Source organism: Coregonus lavaretus (genome assembly GCF_964263955.1).
Source record: "Coregonus lavaretus genome assembly, chromosome: 31".
Classification (NCBI taxonomy): Eukaryota; Metazoa; Chordata; class Actinopteri; order Salmoniformes; family Salmonidae; genus Coregonus; species Coregonus lavaretus.
In genome coordinates, this window is record NC_140018.1 from 20,443,848 (window position 1) to 20,458,699 (window position 14,852).

At 42.7% G+C, this 14,852-nt stretch overlaps 1 protein-coding gene across 1 annotated transcript in view; it reads left to right on the forward strand.

Annotated features, from left to right (window-relative positions):
• LOC311106396 (proton-coupled zinc antiporter SLC30A2-like) overlaps positions 1-13,079 on the forward strand; it is a 31,752-nt gene extending 18,673 nt beyond the window's left edge. The window contains exons 3-9 of the mRNA XM_084148730.1: positions 1,674-1,885; positions 9,120-9,266; positions 9,457-9,610; positions 9,806-10,049; positions 10,454-10,559; positions 10,763-10,897; positions 11,071-13,079. Of these exons, the coding sequence (XP_084004856.1) occupies positions 1,674-1,885; positions 9,120-9,266; positions 9,457-9,610; positions 9,806-10,049; positions 10,454-10,559; positions 10,763-10,897; positions 11,071-11,216 (1,144 nt within the window). The 3' untranslated portion in view covers positions 11,217-13,079. The remainder of the gene's footprint in view (positions 1-1,673; positions 1,886-9,119; positions 9,267-9,456; positions 9,611-9,805; positions 10,050-10,453; positions 10,560-10,762; positions 10,898-11,070) is intronic.
• Positions 13,080-14,852: the final 1,773 nt, after the last annotated feature.

Consider the following 14,852-nt stretch of genomic DNA (forward strand, 5'->3'; position numbering starts at 1 on the left):
ATGTATCGTGAGATTTTGAGTGAAAACCTCCTTCCATCAGCAAGGGCATTGAAGATGAAACGTGGCTGGGTCTTTCAGCATGACAATGATCCCAAACACACCGCCCGGGCAACGAAGGAGTGGCTTCGTAAGAAGCATTTCAAGGTCCTGGAGTGGCCTAGCCAGTCTCCAGATCTTAACCCCATAGAAAATCTTTGGAGGGAGTTGAAAGTCCGTGTTGCCCAGCGACAGCCCCAAAACATCACTGCTCTAGAGGAGACCTGCATGGAGGAATGGGCCAAAATACCAGCAACAGTGTGTGAAAACCTTGTGAAGACTTACAGAAAACGTTTGACCTGTGTCATTGCCAACAAAGGGTATATGACAAAGTATTGAGAAACTTTTGTTATTGACCAAATACTTATTTTCCACCATAATTTGCAAATAAATTCATAAAAAATCCTACAATGTGATTTTCGGGATTTTTTTCCCTCATTTTGTCTGTCATAGTTGACATGTACCTATGATGAAAATTACAGGCCTCTCTCATCTTTTTAAGTGGGAGAACTTGCACAATTGGTGGCTGACTAAATACTTTTTTCCCCCACTGTATATAAGGTCCCACAGTTGACAGTGCATGTCAGAGCAAAAACCAAGCCATGAGGTCGAAGGATTGTGTCGAGGCACAGATCTGGGGAAGGGGACCAAAACATTTCTGCAGCATTGAAGATCCCCAAGAACACAGTGGCCTCCATCATTCTTAAATGAAAGAAGTTTGGAGCCACAAAGTCTCTTCCTAGAGCTGGCCGCCCAGCTAAACTGAGCAATCCGGGGAGAAGGGCCTTGGTCAGGGAGGTGACTCTGACAGAGCTCCAGAGTTCTAAAGGACTCTCAGACCATGAGAAACAAGATTATCTTGCCTGATGAAACCAAGACTGAACTCTTTGGCCTGAATGCCAAGTGTCACGTCTGGAGGAAACCTGGCACCATCCCTACGGTGAAGCATGGTGGTGGCAGCATCATGCTATGGGGATGTTTTTCAGCAGCAGGGACTGGGAGACTAGTCAGGATCGAGGGATAGATAAATGGAGCAAAGTACAGAGAGATCCTTGATGAAAACCTGCTCCAGAGCACTCAGGACCTCAGACTGGGGCGAAGGTTCACCTTCCAACAGGACAACAACCCAAAGCACACAGCCAAGACAACCAGGAGTGGATTCGGGACAAGTCTCTGAATGTCCTTGAGTGGCCCAGCCAGAGCCCGGACTTGAACCCAATCAAACATCTCTGGAGAGACCTGAAAATAGCTGTGCAGCGACGCTCCCCATCCAACCTGACAGAGCTTGAGAGGATCTGCAGAGAAGAATGGGAGAAACTCCCCAAATACAGGTGTGCCAAGCTTGTAGCGTCATACCCAAGAAGACTAGAGGCTGTAATTGCTGCCAAAGGTGCTTTAACAAAGTACTGAGTAAAGGGTCTGAATACTTATGTAATATTTCAGTTTTTTATTTTCAATACATTTTCCAAAACATGTTTTTGCTTTGTCATTATTGGGCATTGTGTGTAGATTGAGGGGAAAACCCAATTTAATCCATTTTAGAATAAGGCTGTTACGTAACAAAATGTGGAAAAAGTCAAGAGGTCTGAAGACTTTCCGAATGCACTGTAAATTATGTTGTGTAATTTCCTTTCCAGTTCCTTTCCAGACTCCAAAGAAGACTATCCCAACTTCCCGTTTGAAAACGGAGATGTGACTGGTGCCATGAAGCTGAAGAAGCAGCCTGTTGGTGCCCATTGCCATGGTAACAAAGCAGTGAGTGAGGAGAACCATGACAAGCTGCTGGCTAAGAAGAAGCTGTACATCGCCTCCATTGTGTGCCTCATCTTCATGATCGGAGAGGTCATAGGTAAGGCTGGAAGATACACTGCTCAAAAAAATAAAGGGAACACTTAAACAACACATCCTAGATCTGAATGAATGAAATAATTTTATTAAATACTTTTTTCTTTACATAGTTGAATGTGCTGACAACAAAATCACACAAAAATGATCAATGGAAATCAAATTTATCAACCCATGGAGGTCTGGATTTGGAGTCACACTCAAAATTAAAGTGGAAAACCACACTACAGGCTGATCCAACTTTGATGTAATGTCCTTAAAACAAGTCAAAATGAGGCTCAGTAGTGTGTGTGGCCTCCACGTGCCTGTATGACCTCCCTACAACGCCTGGGCATGCTCCTGATGAGGTGGCGGATGGTCTCCTGAGGGATCTCCTCCCAGACCTGGACGAAAGCATCCGCCAACTCCTGGACAGTCTGTGGTGCAACGTGGCGTTGGTGGATGGATGGAGCGAGACATGATGTCCCAGATGTGCTCAATTGGATTCAGGTCTGGGGAACGGGCGGGCCAGTCCATAGCATCAATGCCTTCCTCTTGCAGGAACTGCTGACACACTCCAGCCACATGAGGTCTAGCATTGTCTTGCATTAGGAGGAACCCAGGGCCAACCGCACCAGCATATGGTCTCACAAGGGGTCTGAGGATCTCATCTCGGTACCTAATGGCAGTCAGGCTACCTCTGGCGAGCACATGGAGGCCCCCCAAAGAAATGCCACCCCACACCATGACTGACCCACCGCCAAACCGGTCATGCTGAAGGATGTTGCAGGCAGCAGAATGTTCTCCACGGCGTCTCCAGACTGTCACGTCTGTCACATGTGCTCAGTGTGAACCTGCTTTCATCTGTGAAGAGCACAGGGCGCCAGTGGCAAATTTGCCAATCTTGGTGTTCTCTTGCAAATGCCAAACGTCCTCCACCTGTGGACGTCGGGCCCTCATACCACCCTCATGGAGTCTGTTTCTGACCATTTGAGCAGACACATGCACATTTGTGGCCTGCTGGAGGTCATTTTGCAGGGCTCCTCCTGCTCCTCCTTGCACAAAGGCGGAGGTAGCGGTCCTGCTGCTGGGTTGTTGCCCTCCTACGGCCTCCTCCACATCTCCTGATGTACTGGCCTGTCTCCTGGTAGCGCCTCCATGCTCTGGACACTAAGCTGACAGACACAGCAAACCTTCTTGCCACAGCTCGCATTGATGTGCCATCCTGGATGAGCTGCACTACCTGAGCCACTTGTGTGGGTTGTAGACTCCGTCTCATGCTACCACTAGAGTGAAAGCACCGCCAGCATTCAAAAGTGACCAAAACATCAGCCAGGAAGCATAGGAACTGAGAAGTGGTCTGTGGTCACCACCTGCAGAACCAGTCCTTTATTGGGGGTGTCTTATTAATTGCCTATAATTTCCACCTGTTGTCTATTCCATTTGCACAACAGCATGTGAAATGTATTGTCAATCAGTGTTGCTTCCTAAGTGGACAGTTTGATTTCACAGAAGTGTGATTGACTTGGAGTTACATTGTGTTGTTTAAGTGTTCCCTTAATTTTTTTGAGTAGTGTGTTATTAGTCAGTCTAAAATGCTATTTCATACCTAGGGCCAGTAGCTTTTACTGACCATGTGACGTGGCCAGGAAATACTCTGGTCCCTCATTAGAAGCTATTGACTATCTGGTAGGCCTATCAGGGTAATGTTTTTCTCTATAGCTATGTTGTTTCTCCGGTCACATAGGAAAAACTCCAGGCCCTAAAACTGTCATCTATACCAGAGTATGTTGGCCAGGTCGCAGTTGTAAATGAGAACTTGTTCTCAACTGGCTTACCTGGTTAAATAAAGGTGAAAAAAAATAATACAAAAAATAGGTGAGTGGAGCAGAGCCAGGAGTGAAGCCCAATTTGGCTGGAGCATAGAGCGAGTTTCCCAAACGCTGGAGCGTCGGCCTTCCCGCCTGTTCCAATTCCGCTCCAGTACAGCTCCAGTAGTGCTAACTTCAGAGCTCAGGGCATGCCCGGCTCAGCATGCATTTATTTGTAGGCTACTTGTATGCTGCTATTGCGCCTTGCTGTAGCTACTGTCATGGAGTTCGTTAAATCCCCAGTGCCCCGGGCTGGTTCCAGGCATAAGTGCGCTAAGACACTTAGAGTTTTTAGGAACTCAGTCGGGGTCTCAACTTACTATTGATAGTAAGAATAGTATAATACACCAGGTGCAATTTCTTAATGTGGTTGTGCATCAGCAGTTTTCTCTTGTAATGTCAGTCACCGACAGTCACTCAATTAGCAATGTCAGCTAACAATGTTTAGATTGGTAGTTAGTCTAGCCAGCTATCTAAACTTGTAGTAATCATGGCATGCAGGGAATGTGCCCTCCATGGGCCCACATTGATTTTGTTAGTCATTCTCACTCTATCATATTAACATGGCATAAGTCATTACAAAATGTGTAGAATTGCTGGAAAATGGCTTTAAAACTGCAAAAAATGTCTCTCCACCCATGGCAAAGTGGGTAGAATTTCAGGAAATTTGCTGTAAAACTGCAAACATTTTGTCTTTGCCCCATGGCAAAATGAGTAGAATTGCACGGAATGTGTCAAAAAATTGCAAAGTTTTCTCTCCGCCCAATGGGAAAATGTGTAGAATTGCAGGAAACTAACTTTAAAACTAAAATCTCTCTCCACCATCAAAGGGGGCCACTAAAATGTTTTGCTGTGAAGTGGGGGCATCCCAAACAAATCTTGCGTAGGGCCCCCAAAAGGTTAGAGCTGGCCCTGCCAGTTGGTCTGCAATTGTATTCTCCCGTGAGCCTGAAGCCACAGACTCTGGCCAAACTTGTTTCTAAAAACGAATATAGAAACTGTGCTGAGCTTAATAAGGCATTTTTCGTCTCATTTGTATTTAATTCTAAGTAAGTAACAGTCTACAGTGAGGGAAAAAAGTATTTGATCCCCTGCTGATTTTGTACGTTTGCCCACTGACAAAGAAATGATCAGTCTATAATTTTAATGGTAGGTTTATTTGAACAGTGAGAGACAGAATAACAACAAAAATATCCAGAAAAACGCATGTCAAAAATGTTATAAATTGATTTGCATTTTAATGAGGGAAATAAGTATTTGACCCCCTCTCAATCAGAAAGATTTCTGGCTCCCAGGTGTCTTTTATACAGGTAACGAGCTGAGATTAGGAGCACACTCTTAAAGGGAGTGCTCCTAATCTCAGTTTGTTACTAGTATAAAAGACACCTGTCCACAGACGCAATCAATCAATCAGATTCCAAACTGTCCACCCTGGCCAAGACCAAAGAGCTCTCCAAGGATGTCAGGGACAAGATTGTAGACCTACACAAGGCTGGAATGGGCTACAAGACCATCGCCAAGCAGCTTGGTGAGAAGGTGACAACAGTTGGTGCGATTATTCGCAAATGGAAGAAACACAAAATAACTGTCAATCTCCCTCAGCCTGGGCTCCATGCAAGATCTCACCTCGTGGAGTTGCAATGATTATGAGAACGGTGAGGTATCAGCCCAGAACTACACGGGAGAATCTTGTCAATGATCTCAAGGCAGCTGGGACCATAGTCAGCAAGAAAACAATTGGTAACACACTACGCTGTGAAGGCCTGAAATCCTGCAGTGCCCCCTGCTCAAGAAAGCACATATACATGCCCATCTGAAGTTTGCCAATGAACATCTGAATGATTCAGAGGAGAACTGGGTAAAAGTGTTGTGGTCAGATGAGACCAAAATCGAGCTCTTTGGCATCAACTCAAGTCGCCGTGTTTGGAGGAGGAGGAATGCTGCCTATGACCCCAAGAACACCATCCCCACCGTCAAACATGGAGGTGGAAACATTATGCTTTGGGTGTGTTTTTCTGCTAAGGGGACAGGACAACTTCACCGCATCAAAGGGACGATGGACGGGGCCATGTACCGTCAAATCTTGGGTGAGAACCTCCTTCCCTCAGCCAGGGCATTGAAAATGGGTCGTGGATGGGTATTCCAGCATGACAATGACCCAAAACACACGGCCAAGGCAACAAAGGAGAGGCTCAAGAAGAAGCACATTAAGGTCCTGGAGTGGCCTAGCCAGTCTCCAGACCTTAATCCCATAGAAAATCTGTGGAGGGAGCTGAAGGTTCGAGTTGCCAATGACTTGGAGAAGATCTGCAAAGAGGAGTGGAACAAAATCCCTCCTGAGATGTGTGCAAACCTGGTGGCCAACTACAAGAAACGTAGGGTTTTGCCACCAAGTACTAAGTAATGTTTTGCAGAGGGGTCAAATACTTATTTCCCACATTAAAATGCAAATTAATTTATAACATTTTTGACATGCTTTTTTCTGGATTTCACTGTTCAGTCTCTCACTGTTCAAATAAACCTACCATTAAAATTATAGACTGATCATGTCTTTGTCAGTGGGAAAACGTACAAAATCAGCAGGGGATCAAATACTTTTTTCCCACACTGTATATGTGCATTTAATAGACTATAATGATTTAATACAATGAAATGTTTAAACGCTGAGCCCTTAATTCTCCTCCCAGCCTAGTGGGTCGCACTCGCAAATGCTTCACAATGTATTTATTTGTAGGCTATAGGCTAATAATATAGCCTAAATAATTCATCTTTGTTCCTTCTTAGGCTATCTGTCTGGCTCCTGACCTATTTAGTGTTTATATGCTGTTTAATATGACATGTAGCCTATTTGAAATTATGAATGCTTCCTAAAGTCAAATCATAAGGTTTGCTTTCAATACTTCAAAACCAAATGGTAGGTCCACGTAGTCAGAAAAATAGGTGGGTGTTGGTTAAATGGTGATTTTAAATAAAAAATGAATGGAACGAATTTGGAGCAGCAGTTTCTTTCCTGTGAGAGAGGAGCGGTTTTTAGCAGAGCGGCTGGAAAGGACGTGGAGCGCCGGAGCGATGAGCGGGACTTCCGACCACTCAACTCTGTACAAATACTCAGATCTAGAATAACTATGAGTAGGTTCCTTGAACTTGAAATTCAAGGGGAAGCTTTGTGGAGTTTCTGAATCACTGTCGCACCTTGAGCAGCCTTTGCACCTTGTGCAACTCTTCTGCTCTGTAAATGGTCTTTAGAGGCTCCTTGAAATGCATCCAGCCTTTACTGTCGAAATCCTCCCAAAAGACAAATGTCCTGTCAGCCCAAAGGACAATAGAGATAAGGTAAAATATGAAGGAAAAAAAGCATGACATTTACATTTTATAATCCATATTTTATGTATTTAATATTCTATATAAATTCTAGGTTCCCAGCCAGAGCTTTGACTAATCAATTTTATTCACACTGCTGTAAAAAGTTAATTGTTTCTTCTCAACTTCTATGATATCTCCAAGTCAGCGATTATTACTCTGGGAGAAACTGAAACTCATATCTTCTTACTACTCAATCTAATTTCAATAGGGAATTTCAGAGTTTTGCTGATGATTAATTAAGAGTATATTGAAGCACCCATGCCTCAATCTAACTAACATACAGTGGCATGTATTAATGGATGCCAAGGGAAACCAGGCTTCCCAAAAGAATTGACCAACAAAAACAATATAAAAACACAAAAATATATATATTTAGTCTCTGTTTCATAATTTTCCTTCAGTTTGCAAGAGGCTGAATGTATCTCACAGGAGAAAGCATCCGAGCGAGTGAAACAGTGCTCCTCTGTCTCTCTAGGTGTAGGCCATCTATCTGATAATGTCTGGTCCAAACGAGTATGACATTGTTGCCGCCCGTAGCATTGAAGACAAAAAAAGTATAAAACATGTGCTAATCAGCGTTGCGCTAAACTGGGTGAGCTCAACTGCGAATGGTCCTGGCGCACCAAAAACAAGTGTCAAGGGAAGCCATCTTGGATTTTGGCGTCACTCCTATCAAATCTTATTTGAGAGCATACGTCATTAACAGAAAAACTAGAATTGTTGCATCTCGTTGTGTTATCCTCCGGTGGGTAGCCAGCTAGCTAAAATTGTCCCTTTCCTAAATTAGCCATGGATGGAGAAAGGGATTTGGACTTGTGGTTTTACTTAATTCTCCGTACTGGCCAATTATTATAACGGCGATTCTGATCCAACCATTAATTAATACATTGTTATTTAGCTTGGCTTCCCCAGTGATTTTACCCACGTACCGCTACTGCTAACATAATAAGAAAATCCCCATCAAAATCTATCCGTTTAAGATAGAGACGTCATGTTTTCTTCATAAATCTCAATCCACCGCATCTGCTTATCTATGCCTGCCTTCTGCATCTGCAGTGGAAGGTGGCCTAGCTACAGCAGTGTTTGTCAGACCATGAGACATCCCAAAAACCGGTCTTCTCACAAATACTTCTGTAGCAGCCGAACCGTGTGGAAAGGGGAGACTCTCATGAACACCATTGTGTTCTCCATTTTGCTCTATGACCCCCACAAGTGTCATGGGACTCATCTGAAGGTAACACACACAAATTAATAGAAGTATGGAGGTGGTTTTGTTCCAACAAAAATAAGGGGTTTAATATGTGTAAAAAATATACATATATATATATATATTTACTGAGCTTCAAAACCTTATTCCTTTTTACTGTCTTTTTTTTACATTTATGGATGTTATTCAATGCGTTTATTTTTTTGTTTTACGTAAAAGGGGTCCTAAAATTCAAAACCAAATAGCTAAATGTTCCATGGTATGACCATCTTAAAAAAATTCCATATGTTAGCAAATTTCAATGACTTAAAAACCTCATACCAACTATAAATTGTAAAAATGTATATACAAACATTGAGAGCATTTAATGAGAACTAAAAGTTGTGCAACATGAAAATAGTCAAATTTACATTGTATAATTTATTGACGGTCCCTAACTAGCCCCTGAGATTGGCAAAATTGGTTTGGCTCTGGATAGCATCAGTCGCACACCAGCTAGCTGAAGCTAATTGCGAACACACACAAGAGACACCAACATCAAGCCACACCCTGAAACCAACTCACGTTTGAATTCAGACATGGCCGCTAGCATTTATTAATTAACTAAATCTAAAATGTGGCCAAATCAAAGCTGCCCTTTAAGTGAAATTCGATTCAGCTGTCATTGGAATCAAAACGTATAGTCCTGTTTAGTTGTTCAAACACATAGTCTGTACTTTCCATTCATGAGACCTATTCATCATCAATAGCATCTAAAACATGGATCTGATGTGTGGCTGCCTCTATGAGACGTCTCCATTGTGTCAATGTGTCTATAGGGGGCTACCTGGCGCACAGTTTGGCCATCATGACAGATGCAGCTCACCTCCTGACTGACTTTGGCAGCATGATGGTCAGTCTCTTCTCCCTGTGGATCTCCTCCAGACCGCCCACCAAAACCATGACCTTTGGGTGGCACCGCTCAGGTTAGGCCCATGACATACCACCTGAAAACATCTGTGAATGTACTTTTGCTTTTACCATTTAGCTTCCAGATAACATGGAGAATGTTGTATTAGCTGAATGATAATAGCCAGGGTCACAATGCTCTAAAATGACCTTTCCATGTGTCGTTGGATGTGTGATACTGATCGTCACTGTCTCCAACCCCCACAGAGATCCTAGGAGCCCTGGTGTCAGTGATGTCCATCTGGATAGTGACTGGGGTGCTGGTGTACCTGGCCATCGAGAGGATAGTCAGGAACGACTATGAGATCAACAGTCAAGCGATGCTCATCACCTCTGGCTGTGCCGTCATAGTAAACATCATGTGAGTGGTTCATTATCACGGCTTCAATGGGGAAAAAAACGACACATAGTGATGCAAATAACTTAGCTGGAGTCAGCCATATTGCATTCAACTATGCTGTCTTTTTCCCCCCAGAGCATATGAATTGAAGAAAAACTAAGAGAAGACACTTTAGACTATTGACATGTAGCATTCTCTATTCCCTCTGTCCTGTAGCATGGCATACATCCTCCACCACTCTACCACCTTCCATGCCCAAGGCTCAGGCTACCAGCAGATAGACGAGAATGGGCAGAGCCCTGTGGGTCACAGCCACTCCCATGTGGGTCACGGCCACTCCCATGCCCTTCTGGGTCATGGCCATGGCAACACCAGTGTGAGAGCAGCCTTCATTCATGTGTTGGGAGACCTCCTACAGAGTGTTGGGGTCCTAGTGGCTGCCATTGTCATCTTCTTCAGGGTCAGTAACAAATACTAGTGTTTACATACATCTTACAGTACAAAATACATTATGGCATATTGTTATACTGTATTTATTTACAGTGCAACAAGTGTATCCCTTATATATTTATGTTCACTGAATGTGAGGTTCTTGGGCATATCTTGTGCAAAAAGTTAGAAATTGACCTCTAGCAATACACCATTTGGAGAAAAACTGTTGTGCTACTGATGCTGTTTAGTCTCAGTAGGAAGGGGTTTAACGTGTCTCATCGCCCTGCAATATATTCCTCTTCCATTAAAAACCCTCCCTGTGATCTGAGTGGCCTAATGTGTTATGACATCAGTAGAGCAGCACCTCATCACCATCTGATACCACTCCCCTCTGCTCACCTAATACTCTCTCCTGTGGACCTTCTGTTGCAGCCTGAATACAAAGTAGCAGATCCCATTTGTACTTTCCTCTTCTCCGTGTTTGTCCTGGGGACCACGATCACCATCCTCAGGGATGTCTTCAGGATACTCATGGAAGGTAAACTCAACTCAGCAGCCTTTTCTGTTTCTCTTGCTCTGAACTGAGCCAAGGTAAATTCAAACAATAAAATGTTTTTCCAGACATTTCTCTGTTTGTAAAATAATGTATTTATAGAAAAATACATCAGTAAAACATGGCCTTGAGTTCCTTGAAGTTAATTAACTGTTGATTAAATATTCATCTGTCCTCATCTTTTACAGGGGCTCCTAAGGGAATAGAGTTTGACTCAGTGAAAGAGGTGTTGCTGTCTCTGAAGATGGTGAAGGCTATGCACAACCTGCGCCTGTGGGCCCTGACGGCAGGACAAACCCTGGTCTCTGTCCACGTAGCCATCGGTGAGAAATCACCGTTAGTCTGGCACATCCATTTAGATTGTATGTGCACAATCTACCATGTTCATTCACACACATTGCCAAAAGTGGCCAACAGAAAAACAATATCATACATAACTTCACAGTTAGACATTACATGATTGTTGACATCTGTTATGGTCATTGTTGTTTTCCAGATGAGAATGCTGATCCCCAGAGTGTCCTTAAGGAGGCTACAGAGATCCTCCAAACCAAGTTTGGTTTCTACAGCACCACCATCCAGGTGGAGCTCTACTCTGACGACATGGCCTACTGCACACACTGCCAGGACCCTATGGACTAACAGACACAGTCACCATGGGGACGGGAGAGACACCATTTTGAAAGGGAGCGGGCTGGGTTTGGGTTCTCCAAAGAGTTGCCAGTCAATATAAAGAACATACACAAGCATCATTGAGGATGTAAGCTAAGAGTGGAAACACTGTGGGAAAGCATCACCATGAAACCAAGAAACATTTCTGATCCATCATCAGCTTAACAGGACTCGAACAAATGTACTATGGTACTGTCTGTATGTACACCATATCATGCCAAAGATTCCCATATAAATACCATTCATTCAGGAGATATTGATACTTCAGAAAATGGACAGCTGCCACTTTTCATTAGAAAACTATCACAAGAAACTGCATTTCAGGGAGGGAGACGGAGAGATGAAAATATCATGGTAAATGTATCAGCACATGTTTTTAGTACTGTATACAATCACTTCACCAGTTTGTGCTGATGTAGTGTGATTTTAGACAGCCGTTTGGCTTTAGCATTCCCTCGTTGGCACTGTGCATTAGGGCAGCAGCACTGTGTAATAACTTGTCTGAGTTCTTTGGAGTAATACATTGATATTGACGTGAGAACCTTAAAACCAATTCTGTCTTACCCAGCCCTTTATATGTGCTTCAGCGAGGGTGTCTGCCAAATGGAAGCATTATATTGTTCATAACTGAAAAGAGTTCCGGTTCAAATAATGGATTACGTCAGTGTGAGAAAGCATCCTACAAGCACACTCATCTCACTCAGAGGAGGAAGCCTCATGACTGGCCAGTTTACAAAAGGAGTTGGTCGATTAGTTTTAGCATTGTGGGCTGTATTAATCTATGCCCCAGGATATGCCCTAAGCGGAGATAGCAAATAGACTGGCTAATACTCAGACAGTGCTCTATCCCTAATTTGAATCTCACTGAAGATAGGCTACACTGGAATGTGTTGAAAATGTGTTGTTCAATTATCCTTTGAGTTGTACAGTTTCATTGACATCATAGCCCCAGGCCGGATGTTTTCTTGCACTGGTTTGGGATGACACAGAAGAGAGGGGTCAGATAACCAAAACCCATCTCTATACTCTCCCCTATCTACACTCTCCAAAAGCACACCCATACACCCTCCTCACCCACTCCCACACTGGCATAGGCCTACATGCCTTGTAGCTTTGCACAGGGTTTCTGTTTGTTGTACCAGTAGTTTGTTAGTTCCATCCAGTGCCTCCACACTGCCTCAACCTTCCTAAATTCTAGAGAGCCTCAGTCGGTCAGCTTTCTACTCCATACCTGTCCCCTACCACCACATGCATGCACACACACATGCATCTCCTCAGAAAATGTACATTGATAAGTGTATTGTACAAAAAAGTCAGTGTGACACGCTGACACCATGAAATATAAAATGCACTCGCCATGCTTGTCGTATTTTGATGCCTGCAGTGAAGTGTCAATGTTGTAACCTGAACAGAAAATGTGCAGAAACTGACACATTCTTTACCAAACACTTGCATGAGTGTTGTTTATCATTCAGATTATGTAATAAGGATATCTTCATATGCTGCCAATACAAATAGTTGAAAGGGATTCTACTTCTTAATGTCACAAATCCTCATAAAAAAAATCTATATTTGGATCACTTTTGATAAAACTTTGGAAAGTATATATATTAAATGTAAATATAATATTATTTGTAAACCATACTGAAATTGAACAAAGAAAGATCCCACTATAAAGAGATAAAATAACAGGATTGTTACAACCAATGTATTACAGGCAAGAGTCTACTCAAATTATTGTTCACCAACTAAGTGTAATGTTTCAGAATGCTGTCTTGTACTGTAAGAATTGTAAATATGCCAAATAACAGTATTTCCTGTGGATGATTGTGTGTAAACGTGTAAATACATTTGATTTAATGTGTAAAATAAGTCTAAAGTCCTCTGTGTAAATGTTTGTTTGATATTTCATTTATATGTATGGTAAGGTTTTGTAAAACTGAAATAAAAGTATGCAGATAACTGGTGAATTATTTCATTATTTTCAGAGGTCTAAACTTTTACAATATTTCAAGGCTTTGCATTCAAATCCCGCTTTACCAATAATAATCTAAATTCTTAGTGATTCCAGATAATGCAGAGAATCTCATTGGCAGTTAATCTCCTGTCCCAATCAGAGACAACTAATTACATCCTCAGTACTGTACAAAGCAGCAGCAGAAAATATAGCACACCAGATTTTCACAAAGCTTTGTCATTCAAGGGCACATCCATTTGACTGCAAAAATGATCAGCAACCACAAAAAACAGATATAGCCAAGAAATGTTGGTGAAAGTATTCAGATCCCTTCACATTTTCCACATTTTGTTACGTTAAAGCCTTATTCTAAAATTGATTAAACACCGTAGGGATGGTATTGGCCAAGTGATAAGCGGTGCCTGGTTTCCTCCAGACGTGACGCTTGGCATTCAGGCCAAAGAGTTCAATCTTGGTTTAATCAGACCAGAGAATCTTGTTTCTCATGGTTAGAGTCCTTTAGGTGCCTTTTGGCTTTTAACCTCTTAAATGTAATGACAAAATGTCAATTTCCGCCTAAATAGACATACCCAAAAGTAACTGCTATTTATGTGTAATTACATGATTCTGACATGCAAAAACTTGGTATATTTGGAAAGAAGACATCTGGGAGATTATGAGGAAATGATCAGAAGATAGATAGGAGTTACATAGTTCAGAATACACAAGATCAAGTCATCTTTCAAATCAATTTTTATTTGTCACATACACGTGTTTAGCAGATGTTATAGCGGGTGTAGCGAAATGCTTGTGCTTCTAGCTCCGACAGTGCAGTAATATCTAACAATTTCACAACATATACCCAATACACACAAAAAAGTAAGGAATGGGATTTAAGAATATATACATATATGGACAAGCAATGACAGAGCGGCATGGACTAAGATACAGTAGAATATTATAGAATAGAATGCAGTATATACATATGAGATGAGTAGTGCAAGATATGTAAACATTATTAAAGTGACTAGTGTTCCATTTCTTAAAGTGGCCAGTGATTTCAATAGGCAGCAGCAGCCTCTAATGTGCTAGTGATGGCTATTTAACAGTCTGATGGCCTTGAGATAGAAGCTGTTTTTCATTCTCTCGGTCCCAGCTTTGATGCACCTGTACTGACCTCGCCTTCTGGATGATAGCGGGGTGAACAGGCAGTGGCTCGGGTGGTTGATGTCCTTGATGATCTTTTTGGTCTTCCTGTGACATCAGGTGCTGTATGTGTCTTGGAGGGTGGGTAGTTTGCCCCCAGTAATGCATTCGGCAGACCGCACCACCCTCTGGAGAGCCCTGCGGTTGTGGGCGGTGCAGTTGCTGTACCAGGCGGTGATACAGCCCGACAGGATGCTCTCAATTGTGCATCTGTATAAGTTTGTGAGAGTTTTAAGTGATAAGCCACATTTCTTCAGCCTCCTGAGGTTGAAGAGGCTCTGTTGCGCCTTCTTCACCACACTGTCTGCGTGGGTGGACCATTTCAGTTTGTCGGTGATGTGTACGCCAAGGAACTTGAAGCTTTCAACCTTCTCCACTGCGGTCCTGTCGATGTGGATAGGGGGGTGCACCCTCTGCTGTTTCCTGAAGTCCACGATCATCTC